Source organism: Dipodomys merriami, unplaced genomic scaffold (assembly GCF_024711535.1).
Source record: "Dipodomys merriami isolate MVZ:Mamm:240054 unplaced genomic scaffold, mDipMer1.0.p SCAF_114, whole genome shotgun sequence".
NCBI lineage: Eukaryota > Metazoa > Chordata > Mammalia > Rodentia > Heteromyidae > Dipodomys > Dipodomys merriami.
In genome coordinates, this window is record NW_027202427.1 from 3,803,243 (window position 1) to 3,818,676 (window position 15,434).

A 15,434-nucleotide genomic window follows, 5' to 3' on the forward strand; every position below is an offset into this window, starting at 1 on the left:
TTTCTCCAATACATGGAAATTGAACAGCACACTCCTTAACAATGCCTGGATAACAGAAGAGATCAGAGAAGAAATAAAGCATTTCCTACAACTCAATGAAAATGAAAACACCTCACAAAGAAACTTGTGGGACACAGCAAAAGCAGTCCTGAGGGGCAAATTTATTGCCCTCAGTGCCCACATCAAGAGAATGGAGACAGACCAAGTAAATAATCTCACGTTGCAATTAAAACAGCTAGAAAAACAGGAAAAAATGGAACCTAAAGCTACTAGAAGAAGCCAGATAACCAAATTAAAAGCAGAGATTAACCAATTAGAAAATCAGAAAACCATAACCAAAATAAACCAAACAAAAAGCTGGTTCTTTGAAAAAATAAACAAAATTGATGGCCCATTGGCTAGATTAATTAAAAAAAGAAGAGAGGAAACCCATATTAATAGGATTAGGGATACCACGGGAAACATCACCACACGTACCCAAGATATCCAAACAATTCTAACAGACTACTTTCAAAAGCTATACTCTCTAAAGGAAGAAAATCGGGCAGAAATGGATGCATTTTTAGAGAAATACAAGTTGCCCAAACTGAGCAAAGAAGAAGTTAACCAATTAAATAAGCCAATATCCTATAATGAGATACAGGAAGCTATCAAAAGTCTTCCAACAAAAAAAAGCCCAGGACCAGATGGATTCACAGCAGAATTCTATAAGACCTTTAAACAAGAACTAATACCCATACTCCTCAAGCTCTTCAGAGAAACAGAGAAGGAAGGAGCTATCCCAAACTCATTCTACGAAGCCAATATCACACTCATCCCCAAACCAGGCAAAGACCCAACCAAAAAGGAGAATTACAGGCCAATCTCCTTGATGAACACAGATGCAAAGATCCTTAACAAGATTCTAGCTAACAGAATCCAGAAACACATAAAAAAAATAATTCACTATGACCAGGTAGGCTTCATCCCAGAGACACAGGGATGGTTTAACATACGTAAGTCAATAAATGTAATCCAACATATCAACAGAGCCAAGGTCAAGAATCACATGATTATCGCTACAGATGCAGAAAAGGCCTTTGACAAAATTCAACATTCATTCATGCTAAAAGCTCTGGAGAAAATAGGAATAGAAGGAACATTTCTAAAAACAATAAAAGCCATTTATGACAGACCAATAGCCAATATTATACTTAATGGGGAAAAGCTACAACCAATTCTCCTAAAATCAGGAACAAGGCAAGGATGCCCACTGTCTCCACTCCTCTTCAATATAGTCCTAGAACCCTTAGCCAGGGCAATAAGGCAAGAAAAAGACATTAAAGGGATCCTCATAGGAAAAGAAGAAGTTAAACTATCCCTTTTTGCAGACGACATGATACTATACCTCCACGATCCCAAAAACTCCATCCCCAAACTCTTAGAAATCATAAATCACTTCGGCAAAATAGCAGGATACAAAATAAACCCACAAAAATCAGTTGCCTTCCTATACACTGATAATGTACAGGAAGAGAGGGAAATAAAGGGAGCAACCCCATTCACAATAACCTCCCGAAAAATAAAATATTTAGGAATTAACCTAACCAAAGATGTAAAAGAACTATTTAATGAGAACTATAAAAAGTTAAAGAAAGAAATTGCAGAAGACACTAGGAAATGGAAAGACCTCCCATGCTCCTGGATAGGCCGACTTAATATAGTAAAGATGGTAATACTTCCAAAACTAATATACAAATTCAACGCAATTCCTATTAAAATCCCAATGACGTACATCACTGAAATACAGAAAACAGTCCAAAAATTCATATGGAACAACAAAAGACCTAGAATAGCCAAAACAATTCTAGGGGATAAAGACAATATGGGAGGGCTATCCATGCCGAACTTCAAACTCTACTACAGAGCTATAATAACAAAGACAGCATGGTACTGGCACAAAAACAGACCCGAAGACCAATGGAACAGAATAGAAGATCCAGAAATAAATCCACAGGCCTACAGCCAGCTGATATTCGACAAAGGAGCCAAAGACATACAATGGAAGAAACACAGCCTCTTCAACCGCTGGTGCTGGGAAAACTGGGCAGCCACATGCAGAAAACTAAAAGTGGACCCCAGCCTATCACCATGCACCAACATCAACTCAAAATGGATTAAAGACCTTAACATTAAACCTGAATCTCTGAAACTACTGCAGGACAGAGTAGGAGAGACACTTGAACTAATAGGCACAGGAAGGAACTTCCTGAACAGAGTCCCAGGGTCACAACAAATTGGAGAGAGACTCGACAAATGGGACTACCTTAAAATAAAAAGCTTCTGCACAGATAAAGCTATCGCAACCAAGCTAGAAAGACAACCAACTAATTGGGAAAAAATATTTACCAGCAATATATCAGACAAGGGGTTAACATCCTGTATATACAGGGAACTCAAGAAACTAATCCCTCCCAAACCCAACACACCAATTACTAAATGGGCAAGGGAACTAAAGAGGGACTTCTCAAATGAAGAAATAAAAATGGCAAAGAAACACATGAGGAAATGTTCATCATCCCTGGTGGTGAAGGAAATGCAAATAAAGACAACCCTGAGATACCACCTTACCCCAGTCAGAATGTCCCACATCCACAAATCAGCCAACGACAAATGCTGGAGGGGATGTGGAGAACGAGGAACGCTATTACACTGCTGGTGGGAATGTACACTCATACAACCACTTTGGAAAGCAGTCTGGAGGGTCCTTAGAAAGCTAAAGATTGACCTCCCTTACGACCCAGTCATACCACTTCTAGGCATCTACCCTGAACAACAGGAACCAATATACAAGGACACATGCACCTCCATGTTTATTGCAGCACTGTTCGCAATAGCTAGGATATGGAAACAACCTAGATGCCCCACCACAGATGAATGGATCCAAAAATTGTGGTATCTATACACAATGGAATATTATGCAGCCATTAGAAATGACAAAATAATGGCATTTGCAGGGAAATGGATGGAGCTAGAAGGAATCATGTTGAGCGAGGTAAGCCAAGAACGAAGAGACAAACAGTACATGGTCTCCCTGATAAGTGGATGATGAATCCAAAATGTTAGGTGATATGACAAAACTAACAGGACTTAAGAAACAAAGAACTCCCACTCATCTGGTTGAACCACTACTAAATATCCCCATGCTGCTGATCACATATATGGTATATAACATATGAGCACCGTTATATATTATAGACTGTGATAGACAATTTGCTCCAGGAAAGTTAGAATGAACTTGTGACTTTAAATGAGCATCATTATTCCACAATACTGTGAATTTCCGGAAATTAAGTAATCACTTAATCACGATCAAAAAAAAAAAAAAAAAAAAAAAAAGAACCTTGGGGAAGGGAGGGAGGGAGGGGATGGTAGGGGGAAAACAATGGAGGGGGTAACAATGTTCAAGAGGAAGTGGAAGTGTACTCATTACCTCACTCATGTAACTGTAACCCTCTGTATAGTATCTCTACAATAAAAAAAATTAAAAAAAAAAAACAAAAAAAAAAAACAAAAAAAAAACAACCCTTCCGGATGCTGGCGCTCAGGGAGCGGAGACGCGGCGCAAAGGAAGAGGCCGAATGAGGGGCTTGTCTGGTGCGTCCTCTCTTGGGCTGATCGTGGAGAAGGCGCCCGGCGCGGGGGTGCGGGTGTCCCAGCAGAGCCTGTGGGGGTGGGGGGCAGGGCAGGACCCCACACCGGTCCGGTCCGGTCCGGCTCCTGCCTGGCCGCGCACCCACCCGCGGGCAATGACGAACCCGAGCCGCGCCGCAGTCTCAGCCCCAGGGCGCAGCGTCCGCACACTGCGGCTGGCTCCACGGGAGGGCGGCGGGCACGCGTGGCTCCTCACGTGGGGTTGGCACGCGTGGCTCCTCACACGGAAGGCGGGGGGGCGTGGCTCCTCACACGGAAGGCGGGGGGGGGGGGCGTGGCTCCTCACACGGAAGGCGGGGGGGGCGTGGCTCCTCACACGGAAGGCGGGGGGGGGGGGGGGGGGGGGAGTGCGTGGCTCCTCACACGGAAGGCGGGGGGGGGGGGGGCGTGCGTGGCTCCTCACACGGAAGGCGGGGGGGGGGGAGTGCGTGGCTCCTCACACGGAAGGCGGGGGGGGGGGGGGGGGGGGGAGTGCGTGGCTCCTCACACGGAAGGCAGGGGGGGGGGGGGGGGGGGCGCGTGGCTCCTCACACGGAAGGCGGGGGGGCGTGGCTCCTCACACGGAAGGCGGGGGGGCGTGGCTCCTCACACGGAAGGCGGGGGGGGGGGGGGGGGGGGAGTGCGTGGCTCCTCACACGGAAGGCGGGGGGGCGTGGCTCCTCACACGGAAGGCGGGGGGGGGGGGGGGGGGGGGAGTGCGTGGCTCCTCACACGGAAGGCGGGGGGGCGTGGCTCCTCACACGGAAGGCGGGGGGGGGGCGCGTGGCTCCTCACACGGAAGGCGGGGGGGGGGGGGGGGGGGGGGGGGGGGGGAGTGCGTGGCTCCTCACGCGGCTCCCGCGCCTCCGGCTGGGTGCGGGCTGCCCATGGCCGCCGGGCCGCGCCTGCCACCCCTCCGAGCGGGAGGTCACCGACGCGGAGCCCGCAGCCCCTGAGGACGAGGCGCCGCCGGCCCAGGGTCAAAGTCTGCAGCCGCCGGCGGCGCCCTGGCTCCTCAGCCCGCCGCGCGGAGACGCACGGGTGGAACGGCGACTCCAGGCACCCCGCACGCACGGCGCGGCCACCCGGGCAGGCCCCATGCCCCCGGGGGGCGGCCCAGCCCGCGGGCACCGCCGCCTCTTGGACAGGCCCCATGCCCCCGGGGGGCGGCCCAGCCCGCGGGCACCGCCGCCTCTTGGACAGGCCCCATGCCCGCCCCCGCGTTGGGCGTTCGGGAGCATGGCCGTCTTCCTCTCTCCTCCTCCTGCTGGCTGCGGTCTGTCCTTGCGGAGGGCTCTCCCCTGGCTCCTGTCACCGTCCCTCCTCCCCCTGCGACCTCCCAGCGGTGTCTCTCAGGGCTGAGCGGAATCACCCGAGCCTGTTCCGCGCGTCCCCCTAGGCCCGGCCTGGGCTGCAGCCGAGTCTGAGGATGGGGGCAGGGGGTCGGGGCACTGCGGGCGGCGCTGCTGATGCCACACAGTGGCCCGTGCAGCGCTGACCCCAGCTGTGCCCGCCAGTGGACCCGGAGGTTTCCAGGGCCTCCTTTGGACCCCTGGGCTCGTGACCGCCCAGGGCTGTCTGCCCATCCTGCCAGGAAGCTCAGCCCTGTAACCAGTGGCCACCGATATTTGGGCCCCTGGGGGAATTTCAGGACCCTTTTTCCCACAAGCCAGGGCCTGGCCTCGGGCCAGGGAGGCATCCCCGGGGCTCTTCCTATCCTCATACACCTGGTGCCCAGCTGCCTTTCCTCGGACACCAGCCGAGCCACCATGATACCATGTCACTGGGTAACCGCAGCCAGAAAATGCCAAGAGCGCCCCTCGTCCTCTCCAAGCCGGCAGCGGTGAGAGGCGCCACCTTCGCGTGGGACCTCCTGGCTCGACTCAGGGTGGCTGTTGCCACACTCGGGCCAGCGGCAGTGGCCAGCCCCACACACCCCACCCGGCCCTGGCTGGAGCTGCCCTGCACTTGGAAGGGACAGCCAGTGTGGCTGCCCTCTCCTGCCAGCGCCTGCAGCCTGGTGGGGACATGTGTGGGCTTGGGAAGGCAGCACGAGGCACAGGCAGGCCTGGCCAGAGGAAACCTGACCTTTGCCCAGGACACAGCCTGGGCTGTGGAGGGAGGGGACCGGAGGCTGGCAGAGGGTGCGGTGCACTTCCGGTGTCCACAGCAGGCATCTAGAGGTCAGAGCCAGGGTCCCACAGTGACATTCATTCCTCCGGCAAGCCTCTTTATTGGCCACATGTCCTGCACTGCTTGTTGGTGCTGAGCTAGTGCAGCAAGTTGCCCCAGACCAGACCAGAGCCATCAGCTCCACAGCTTTAGAGATGCAGGGTCTCAGTTCCAGCACCAGGTGAACGTACGTGGGGCAGCCCGTGCACCGCAGGCAGCTACAGGCTTCCTCAGGCATCCATGGGGGTTCCTAACACTCAAGAGCCTGCGCTGAGCTGTGCCACGCCACTGCTGCCCACACCAGAGCTGGGTGCTGACAGATGGGCTGAGCTGGGAGGGGCAGGCAGAGGGTAGCGGGTGAGGCTGGCGGTCAGGCCTTCCCAGCCTACTAGAGGGCTGGGTGCCACCTTCTCTCCTGCCTGGCACACTCCAACTTTGGTGGGCAGTTCACAGGGCCAGATGACAGGTCACTGTCCTGGCTGACCAATCCCCTGTGCATGCTACCAAGCCCCCAGGGGCTGGAGAGGCCAAGGGGGGAAGTATACTGAGTCCCGGTGTTTGTGAGCAGACCCTAGGCGTGTGGCTGACCTCCCCACTGCACCCAGGCCGGCTCTATGCCGCCCTCAGTGACACGGCTGTCCTGTGCCCCACAGCGTCTGCAGACAGGGCCCTGGGCCCCGGCCGGTGGCATGCTGGGAAGAGTCCTCGGCAGCTGCTCTACGAGCTGGACCAGGTAGGTGGGCAGAATGCACGTGCTGGAGTGGGGCTGCACCCCCTCCCAGGTGAGGTGGCTGTCCAGAGTGTGCCTAGACAAGTGCTGGGGCCTCTGCCCACCCAGCCGGCCTTCCCTCATTATTTCCACCTTCCCTAACGGCTCCTCCCAGCTCAGCCCACAACACACCCTCGCGCAGGGTCATCTCCCCTCTGTCTGGGCTGCCTGGCCTGAGGAGGGAGAATCCAGACTGATTAGACTCAGATTCAATCGCTCTCTACAGAAGGCTCAGGACTTTCCCATCACTGTAGAGGAAAATCAAGTCAGGGGTCAAACCACCACAAGCCAGGGGTCAACTGCATCCCACCGGGACGCCTGCCCCTCATTTCTAGGGCCCTGCTCTGTCTCACCTCAGGCAGGTGGGGTCTTGGGCTCCATTCCAGCCGCGCTGGCTCCCTGAGCTGGGAAAGTGGGAAGTGAGGATAATGCACTGGAGTCTACTCTGGCCGGTTCTTCATGACTCTTAGCAGCAGACGCCTGCCCTTCCCAGCCCTGCCACATGCCCACCACTTTGTCTGTACAGATCCCCTATTCCAACCAGTGTACACAAAAGGCCTCCTTCTCCCTGCCAAGGCCTTCGACGCTCACCAGCGCAGGGACAGGTGGCACACCCAGGGGAGGACACCCCGCCCAGGGAAGGACACCCCCAGGGGAGGACACCCCCCAGGGGAGGGCACCCCGCACAAGGGAGGACACCCCCGCCCAGGGGAGGGCACCCCACCCAGGGAAGGACACCCCCCAGGGGAGGACACCCCACCCAGGGAAGGACACCCCCCAGGGGAGGACACCCCGCACAAGGAAGGGCACCCCCAGGGGAGGACACCCCCAGGGGAGGACACCCCCAGGGGAGGACACCCCGCACAAGGGAGGGCACCCCCAGGGGAGGACACCCCCAGGGGAGGGCACCCCACCCAGGGAAGGACACCCCCCAGGGGAGGACACGCCCCCCACGCCCCTCACGCCCCCCCCCCCCCCGCTGTCGTCTGCAGGCCCCGCGCCGCTCACGCCCCTCCACTGTCCTCCCCCCTCACCCCCCCGCCCTGCTGTCGTCCGCAGGCCCCGCGCCCCTCACGCCCCCGCCCCGCTCACGCCCCCGGCCCCGCTGTCGTCCGCAGGCCCCGCGCCGCTCACGCCCCCGCCCCGCTCACGCCCCCGGCCCCGCTGTCGTCCGCAGGCCCCGCGCCTCTCACGCCCCTCCGCTGTCCTCCCCCCTCACCCCCCCCCCCGCCCTGCTGTCGTCCGCAGGCCCCGCGCCTCTCACGCCCCTCCGCTGTCCTCCCCCCTCACCCCCCCCCCCGCCCCGCTGTCGTCCGCAGGCCCCGCGCCGCTCACGCCCCTCCGCTGTCCTCCCCCCTCCCCCCCCCGCTGTCGTCCGCAGGCCCCGCGCCGCTCACGCCCCCCCCCCCCCCCCCCGCTGTCGTCCACAGGCCCCGCGCTCCGCGCTGGCCGAGGTGCACCGGCAGCGGCGCGACCTGCTGCGCCAGGCCTGCAGCCGCCACTCGCGCCGGCCGCGCGCGCTGCGCCCCGAGGAGCTGCGGCACGTGCTGGTGGACGACGCGCACGGGCTGCTGTACTGCTACGTGCCCAAGGTGGCCTGCACCAACTGGAAGCGCGTGCTGCTGGCGCTGCGGGCCCGCGCCCGCGGCGACGCCCGCGCCGACCCCCGCGCCATCCCCGCGGGCGAGGCGCACGCGCCGGGCCGCCTGCCCTCGCTGGCCGACTTCCGCCCCGCCGAGATCCGCCGGCGCCTGCGCGACTACCTGGCCTTCCTGTTCGTGCGCGAGCCCTTCGAGCGCCTGGCCTCGGCCTACCGCAACAAGTTCGCGCGGCCCTACAGCGAGGCCTTCCAGCGCCGCTACGGCACGCGCATCGTGCGGCGCCTGCGGCCGCGCGCGCACCCCGAGGCGCTGGCCCGCGGCCACGACGTGCGCTTCGCCGAGTTCCTGGCCTACCTGCTGGACCCGCGCACGCGCCGCGACGAGCCCTTCAACGAGCACTGGGAGCGCGCGCACGCGCTCTGCCACCCGTGCCGCCTGCGCTACGACGTGGTGGGCCGGTTCGAGACGCTGGCCCAGGACGCCGACTTCCTGCTGGGGCTGCTGGGCGCGCCGGGCCTGCGCTTCCCCGCCGCCCCGCCGCCCCGCGCGGCGCCCGCGCGCGAGCAGGCCGCGCGCCTCTTCCGGGACATCAGCCCCTTCTACCAGCGGCGCCTCTTCGACCTCTACAAGTTGGACTTCGTGCTCTTCAACTACTCGGCGCCCCCGTACCTGCGGCCCCGTTAGCCCGGGGCCGGCGCCCCACGCGCGCCTAATAAACGCCTGGCGGCCCACTCGGGCTCCGCGTGCTCCGCCTCCTGCGCTCCGGGCCGCCCCGGCCCCGCGGCGCCGCCCCGGCTGCACGAGCCCTTCGCAGCGTCCTGGCCTTGGCACGGGGGCCACGGGAGGCGACCCCAGAACTCCTGGTGAGGTCTATCGCGGGGTGGGGTGGGGGTGGCGGAGGCGCCGGGCGCAGCCCTCAGGAGTCGCCTCTGAGAGGCCGCGCCGTGCCAAGGCCCGGGCCGCACGCACGCGGGAGGGCCGCACGCGGGAAGAGCCGGCCCGTGCCTTTCCCGTGACCCCCGGCCCGCCCTCCTCCGGCGCCCTTCCCAGGCCCAGCGGGCGAGCCCCCGCAGCCCACTCGGCTCCGCCCAGCCAGACGCCACCCGTTGGCTAAGCCCGATGCCCAGCCGGGAGGGCTCGCCCCGGGCCACGTGCTCTTCCTGCCCCGCCCACAGCTGCCCTGTCCAGGGCCCGTCCAGCCTGCGAGGCAGTCGAGGCCGCTCCTCCTCCCTCGCCTCCCGCTCTGGCTGCCCTGTCCAGTTTCCTCTCTGGCCAGTGCCCGTGTGCGTGCATGCGCATGCACGCGTGTGTGCTCACAGGTGGCCAGAGCTGACCCCTGCCTTCAGATGGTGGGGTCAGTGGATGACCCGGGAAAGCCAGGGTTCCCCAGTCGGGTGACAGGAGGGGTTCCAGCAACCATTTCCCGCACTGGTCGAAGGGGTGCTTGGGGCCGGGTTACACGCCTGCACACAATGCGCCCCTCGGCCATCGGGAACGTGTTCTCTGCGCTTGCGTCGGGGCACAGGTGCACAGGTGTGTTTGGTTTGTGTCTTGTGTTCTCAGTTCCATTCCGGGGGCCTTGTTGCGGGCCACAAGAGGCTTGTTTTTAAGGTCTGATTGATGTGGACGGATCCCAGCGCTCACAAGCGTAACTGCATGCTGACAGTCAGCTGACTACTCCGCAGGCTTCAGTAAGGCCCTGGGTGAAGGCAGCCCAGACTGCGCTTCACCACACACTGCAAGAGGTCTGTGGTCAGGAGCACTGAGGGCACTGACCTCCCCGGGGCGGCAAGTGATACCATGGCTCTGAAATTAGGACAGAGATGCCCGTGACAAAGGCTCCCGGACCGAGGCTTCAGCAGGATGAAGGCCGGCTGGCATGACAGCTGCCCTGGGCCCCCAGGAACCCAGGCGCCTGTCTTGCTCTCCTTCCCCAAGGACTGGCCTTCTTCCACGTGACCCACAAGACTGAGCCATTCACTTCTCAGAAAATGGCCAAGCCTAACTGTGGGTGGGCACCATGACATGTCCTCCCCGGCTTGCCTTCACACTGGCCAGAGACAGGGCGAGCGCCCTGGCACCTGCCACCCTTGGGGTCCCCTCTGAGCACCGGCCTCTGAGGGGACACGGGGAAGGGCGGATCAGGTGTCACCTTGAGAGGGCGTGGCCTGCCGGCCCGCAGCCTTCCCTCCCTCTGTGGATTCAGGTTTCTCTGTGGTGGTGCTCCCAGTGTGGGGGCCTCCCCTGGAGGCCAGGCACCGGCTGGGGTGCTGTGTGGGACCCTGCGCGCATCGTGTGCATAGACTGTCACCACATCACAGTCTACCGTCAAACGAGGTTGTTTCAGACTTTTTTGTGAGGAATTTTGCCACACCTGGTTCCTGGACTTGGCTTGAGGGCATGAGGTGTAAGAAAACTCCTGGCGAAGCCAGGCGCTGGTGGCTCACGCCTGTAATCCTAGCTACTCAGGAGGCTGAGATCTGAGGATCACTGTTCAAAGCCAGCCCGGGCAGGAGAGACTGTGAGACTCCTATCTCCAATAAACCACCAGAAAACCGGAAGTGGGGCTGTAGCTCAAGTGGTAGAGCGCTCGCCTTGAACTGAAGAGCTGAGGGACAGTGCCCAGGCCCAGAGTTAAAGCCCCACGACCGACCAAAAAAAAAAAAAAAAACAAAACTCCTGGCGCGAGCAGGGATCAGATGTTTCCACACTTCCTTTATATGAACACTGCCCATTACAAGCCATGCACGTTTTGATGGTGACTGAACCTGGGCCCTGGCCTGAGCTCTCTACAGGCCAGCCTTCCCCCGCAGTGCTGGGAAGGCCAGCGCCCCCGGTGTCCTCCGGGGCCACACCATGCCACACCTGCTTTGCATTCATCTTTAGCAGTTCAGGCAGGAGAGGTGAGGAGTCCAAGGCAGAGCGGGATTTGAACCTGGTAAGTTAGTCCACAGGAGAGCAGAGTTTGCACCTGGTGAGTTTATTAGCGGGGCATGGTCTCGGGTGATGTGGCAGCTCCCGAGTCACTAAGGTCTCTGTGGCCGCAGCCCAGAGCTGCAGAGGAGGCAGAGGCAGGCCATAAGGGAGCCCTGGGGAGCAGGGGTTTAGGAGACCACCCCGGATGGCCCCGGGGTCTCGCTGGTCAGCACTGGCCTGTGGAAGGTATCACTTGGTTTGGGGGCGCAGAGGATCTGTGACTTGAGTTCTGAGGCATTGAAGGATCGGGGTGACGGGCTGTTGTTGGACGGTGTTAAACTTGGAGCCCCGACCCTAGAGAAGCCACACAGAGCCACACCTGGTCCGAGCGGGCCCCGCTGGCCACTGGGGAGGGTTCTCATCGCATCTACTCCCAGCCTCCGCTGCTCCCTCTTGGGGGACACCCGTGCTTGCCTCCCGCTATGGCTTCCTGCCACCTACATCGCATCTGGAGCCCCGCCCGTCCCCAGTGCCCCGTGGGCCTTGCCCGGGGGGGGGGGGCAGGGCCAAACTCTGAGTCCTACATCCACTCGCGAGGTTTCAGTGACTGCTGAGGTACAGCTCAAGCTACCATGTCTGTTCAGGCCACTTGAGACTGCCTCTCCTACCTCCCCCCCTCACCTCCCAACTGAGACTCCCCCAGCCTCTACACCGAGACCACCCTGCCCTGCCCTGGCCCACAGAGAACCTGCCCTTCTAAGGTGTCTTCTCTAAGAGCTCAGTACAGAGACATTTTGGCATCTAGTGTCTTCAGAGACAGCACAGGCCTGCCTGTCTCTTGCCCCTCCGCTGTCCTCCACGGGGCTTCCCCCTTCACGGAGCCCTGGTCTCTCCGGCCCCAGCCTCTTGCTGACTGTTTCAGCCCGCCCAGGGCCCCAAAGGAAGAGGCACTGAGCAGTGTCAGAGCTGGAGGGCTGTGAGGCCTGCTGACCTCTTCAGGTCCGGCCCATTCCCAGCTTCTGGGGTCTGCCTGCCCCTCTAGCCAGGAGTTAGACTAGTTGTCCTCTGTAGCCACCCCGTTGCTGCCCTGTCCCGGCTGGTTCTCGTGGCCCAACCTGGCTGCTGCCCACCGTCCCTGGGGCTCCTTACCACACTAGCAAACGGCTTGGGTTTTCCCCTGGCTGTCTGGAGTCGGCTCCCTGCAGGACTCGGCTGCCCAGGCTTGGGGCTACACAGCATCCTCGCGATGAGGGATGGGCACTGGTCCCCGCCTCCTCCCCTGGCTTGCCCAGACATGGCTCAGCATGTGTGGGGCCAGCCTCTGCTCTCCTGCCTCAGTCCCACATGGCCGGACTGGACTTCACCCGGACTCTCAGCTGCTCTAATTTTGCCCAAATGAAGTCTAGGACTTGGGGACACGGGAGCTTTCTGATGCCTCTCTCCGTGGCTCAGCTCCATGGGGACCAAGACCAGGCTGGGCCGTGTGTGCCAGTGTGTGCTGTGTGTTGTGTTCACACATGTGGGTGTGTTCAGGGTGTCTTGTTCTGGAGTGTGGAGGTGCACAATGGCCAGAGGCCAGTCATACTGACTCTGCCCTTGGTCCAGAGTCCCCTGTGGTGCCAGCATTAGCTGGGCCTGGAGCGGGGAGGGAGGTGGTGGCGGGGGGCTCTGGGCGTGCAGACGTGCTGTGTGCAGGGCAGATGGAGCAGCAGCCGGCAGCATGCCTGTGCATGTGCAGACTTGCAGTGCACAGCGGCTGCTTTCTGAGTGTTTACTTGGGAGGGAGTGTAGCCACCTGCAAGCCTCTTTTCCGTGGGCAGATCTTTCCAGGAGTCTGCTGTTCCCTCCATCTGCGAGGGTGACCACACACCTCTGGGTCACGACTGCTTAGTGTTGGTACTTACCTTGAAATTGGGATGGACCTTGTTGGCACTAGCTTCTTCTGCAGGGGCAGCTGGTCCTTCAGGGAGACATTCTTCTTCTCCCAGGATGGCGGGGACTCAGAGCTGTGTTCCGCTAGCCAGGAGAACCTATAAACATCACTTAAAGTAGCTGTCGCTCATCAGCAGTGTCTGCCAGGCACTACTCCGAGGGTTCTACAAATACCCTGAGGCCCTTGGTCTGGGCTGTGCTGGGGCGGACGTACGACCTCAGACTGGCAGTACAGCATGAGGTTTCTCAGGGACTCCAGTGGGCCAGAGACCGCCCCCCGCCCCCACCCCCCACCCCTCCAGCTCTCCACAGTGCTTTCTGGGGCTCTCAGGCTTGGTGGGCTGAAGAGCTCCACCTAGGGGTCTGGGAATCGTGTACCTGTACGGAAACTTCTTGGCAAATCTCTCCTGGGTCTTGACCCTGCTTTTCTTGGATTTGCGAGACTTCTTGGTGGCATTAGACGCCATCCCAGAAGGAGTCAGGTTGTGGTTTCCTCAGTCATGGCTGGAAGGCAAGGCACGGCTGCTACACGCTGTGCGCCCCATCGAATGCTCTCCACCAGTGGAGAACATGCTATCCTTGTTTCCATTTTTCAGGAGAGAGAAGGAGGCTCTAGAAGGCCACTGCTTCGCTCCCATCTGCTCGGTGGCTCTGGGGAGGACTGTGCTTGTGCCGTGAGCCGCCCGTCCTGAGGCAGCTCTGACAACCCAAGAATATTCTCCCTCACCGCTCCCCGCTCGCTGCCCACTTCTAAGACGGAATGAGACCGGATAGCTGGGCTGAGTGTCTTGTAGGAGACACTGCAGTCCAGGGCAGCCCTGGACCCCATCTACCCACCCTGGTCACCTCCCCGACCTGTCAATGGGTCTCCCTTCCCAGCCACACGGGCGGCTGAAGCTTACCACGCTGCCCACTTCCAGTCCTGATGATGGTGATGATCATTGGAGCTGGGGTGACAAAACTCCAGAACCACTTCAGTGCAGATAGATGCACAGGAAGAGCTTCCGGGGCCTTTGGCTACAGTCTCAGGCCTAGGGTTTGCCAGGAGAGATAAAAGGTAAGAGAAGTAGGCCATTATGCATTAGGCTATGTGATACCACAGGAGCTGCCGCTGACCATGGTCCTGATTGCCACCACCAAAGGAGCCACAACCCCCGGGCTCTGGGAAGGCTGGGCTCACAGGCTCATCGCAGTGTCATAAGTTTTGAGGTCACAATTAGTGACATGACTATTGCTGGCCCTGTGGCTCAGCCTGGAGATCCCCTCCCCAGACCACGGTGATTGTGAAGGCTGTGGCAAGCAGAAGGGTGGTGTGGCACCTGTGGTAGCTGGAGGGGAGACCTATCTATACACTCTGTACCAAGAACTTGCCCCATTCAAGCCCCAGAAACAGGAACAGAAGAGTGAGCCCAGAAACAGCCCGCACTCCCCGCGGCTACAGGAAAGCTCTCTCTGGCTGACCTTCACCTGACCTCTAACATCAGGTAAGAGGTTCTGAATTCAGGCTGAGGGTCTGAACTCAAGAGTCTGGATTCTGCAGCCTCAATTCCTGTTTCCCTGGGAGGCCTGCCTCACTGTGCTGAATGTCCATCCTAAAGGCACAGTATTAGCACCACCTCTTGGGCTATGGGGCAACAACTTGGCAAGGTATGTCACATGCTTAGAGCAGGTCTGGTGAATTAGGAACTGCTGCGGACCGGGTTCTGTCGGGATGACGGAGGATACCTAGGGGAGGAACCTGGAATAGGTGGGGAGATGGCAAACAGACAACTCACACACAAGAGGAGTGGATGCTGAGTGCTGAGTGCGATTTAATGCAGAAGATAGCAAACTTTTATAACAGAAGTCTCATGAGAAAGGGCAAAAGGTTACACAATCTTGCTGCATGGCTTCTTTCTTGGGTGGTCACCAGCTGGGCACCTGATAGGCATTTGTCTCCGGCTTATCTCTAAGGAATACAATGGGTTTGGGTTTCGATGTTTGTCACCAATTAACCATTACCTATTTTTATAGAGGCCTTAACTTTCCCATAAGATCTTTCCTGTCTCTTCTTTAATAGTAAACTTTAAGGAGACCTAGCAATTCTCTTAGTAAATAGCAGGAAATTCTCTCTCCTAAATAATTATCTCAGCAATTGCCATACATTCTTTCTATTTTAGCTGAGCCTACTGCTTCTTGTAAGTCCCTTACAAACAATTCCTTCTGCTGAAGTGACTTTGTGAAACCCCCAATACTTTTATATTTACTTATAACTTGTCTACTAGCCTTCATAAGAGGGGTTTCAGGGTAGCACTTAACTCTGGTGAGTTAGTCATATTTTTTAAGACACTCATCAGATATTGGAGTCGTCAACACTCTTAAGAAAGAGCTTT

The 15,434-nt window shown here is 58.7% G+C and overlaps 2 protein-coding genes across 3 annotated transcripts; one reads left to right on the top strand and one right to left on the bottom strand.

Moving 5' to 3' along the window:
• Nucleotides 1–5,449: 5,449 nt before the first annotated feature.
• LOC138822664 (carbohydrate sulfotransferase 13-like) lies at nucleotides 5,450–8,898 on the top strand. The gene is made up of 3 exons (XM_070015445.1): nucleotides 5,450–5,855; nucleotides 6,498–6,577; nucleotides 8,044–8,898. The coding sequence occupies exons 1-3, from the start codon at nucleotides 5,450–5,452 to the stop codon at nucleotides 8,896–8,898; spliced, it is 1,341 nt and encodes a 446-aa protein (XP_069871546.1).
• Nucleotides 8,899–11,178: 2,280 nt separating this feature from the next.
• LOC138822675 (uncharacterized protein C3orf22 homolog) lies at nucleotides 11,179–14,236 on the bottom strand. 2 transcript variants are annotated; one of them, XM_070015458.1, is made up of 4 exons: nucleotides 13,965–14,236; nucleotides 13,441–13,566; nucleotides 13,035–13,160; nucleotides 11,179–11,367 (listed from the first exon to the last, which is right to left on the bottom strand). In XM_070015458.1, exons 2-4 carry the CDS (start codon nucleotides 13,527–13,529, stop codon nucleotides 11,319–11,321), a joined length of 264 nt encoding a protein of 87 aa, XP_069871559.1. In that variant the 5' UTR covers nucleotides 13,530–13,566; nucleotides 13,965–14,236; the 3' UTR covers nucleotides 11,179–11,318. The 2 variants fall into 2 exon arrangements, with proteins under 2 accessions (XP_069871559.1, XP_069871557.1); XM_070015456.1 differs by having other exon boundaries at nucleotides 11,179–11,484.
• Between the last annotated feature and the right edge of the window lie 1,198 nt (nucleotides 14,237–15,434).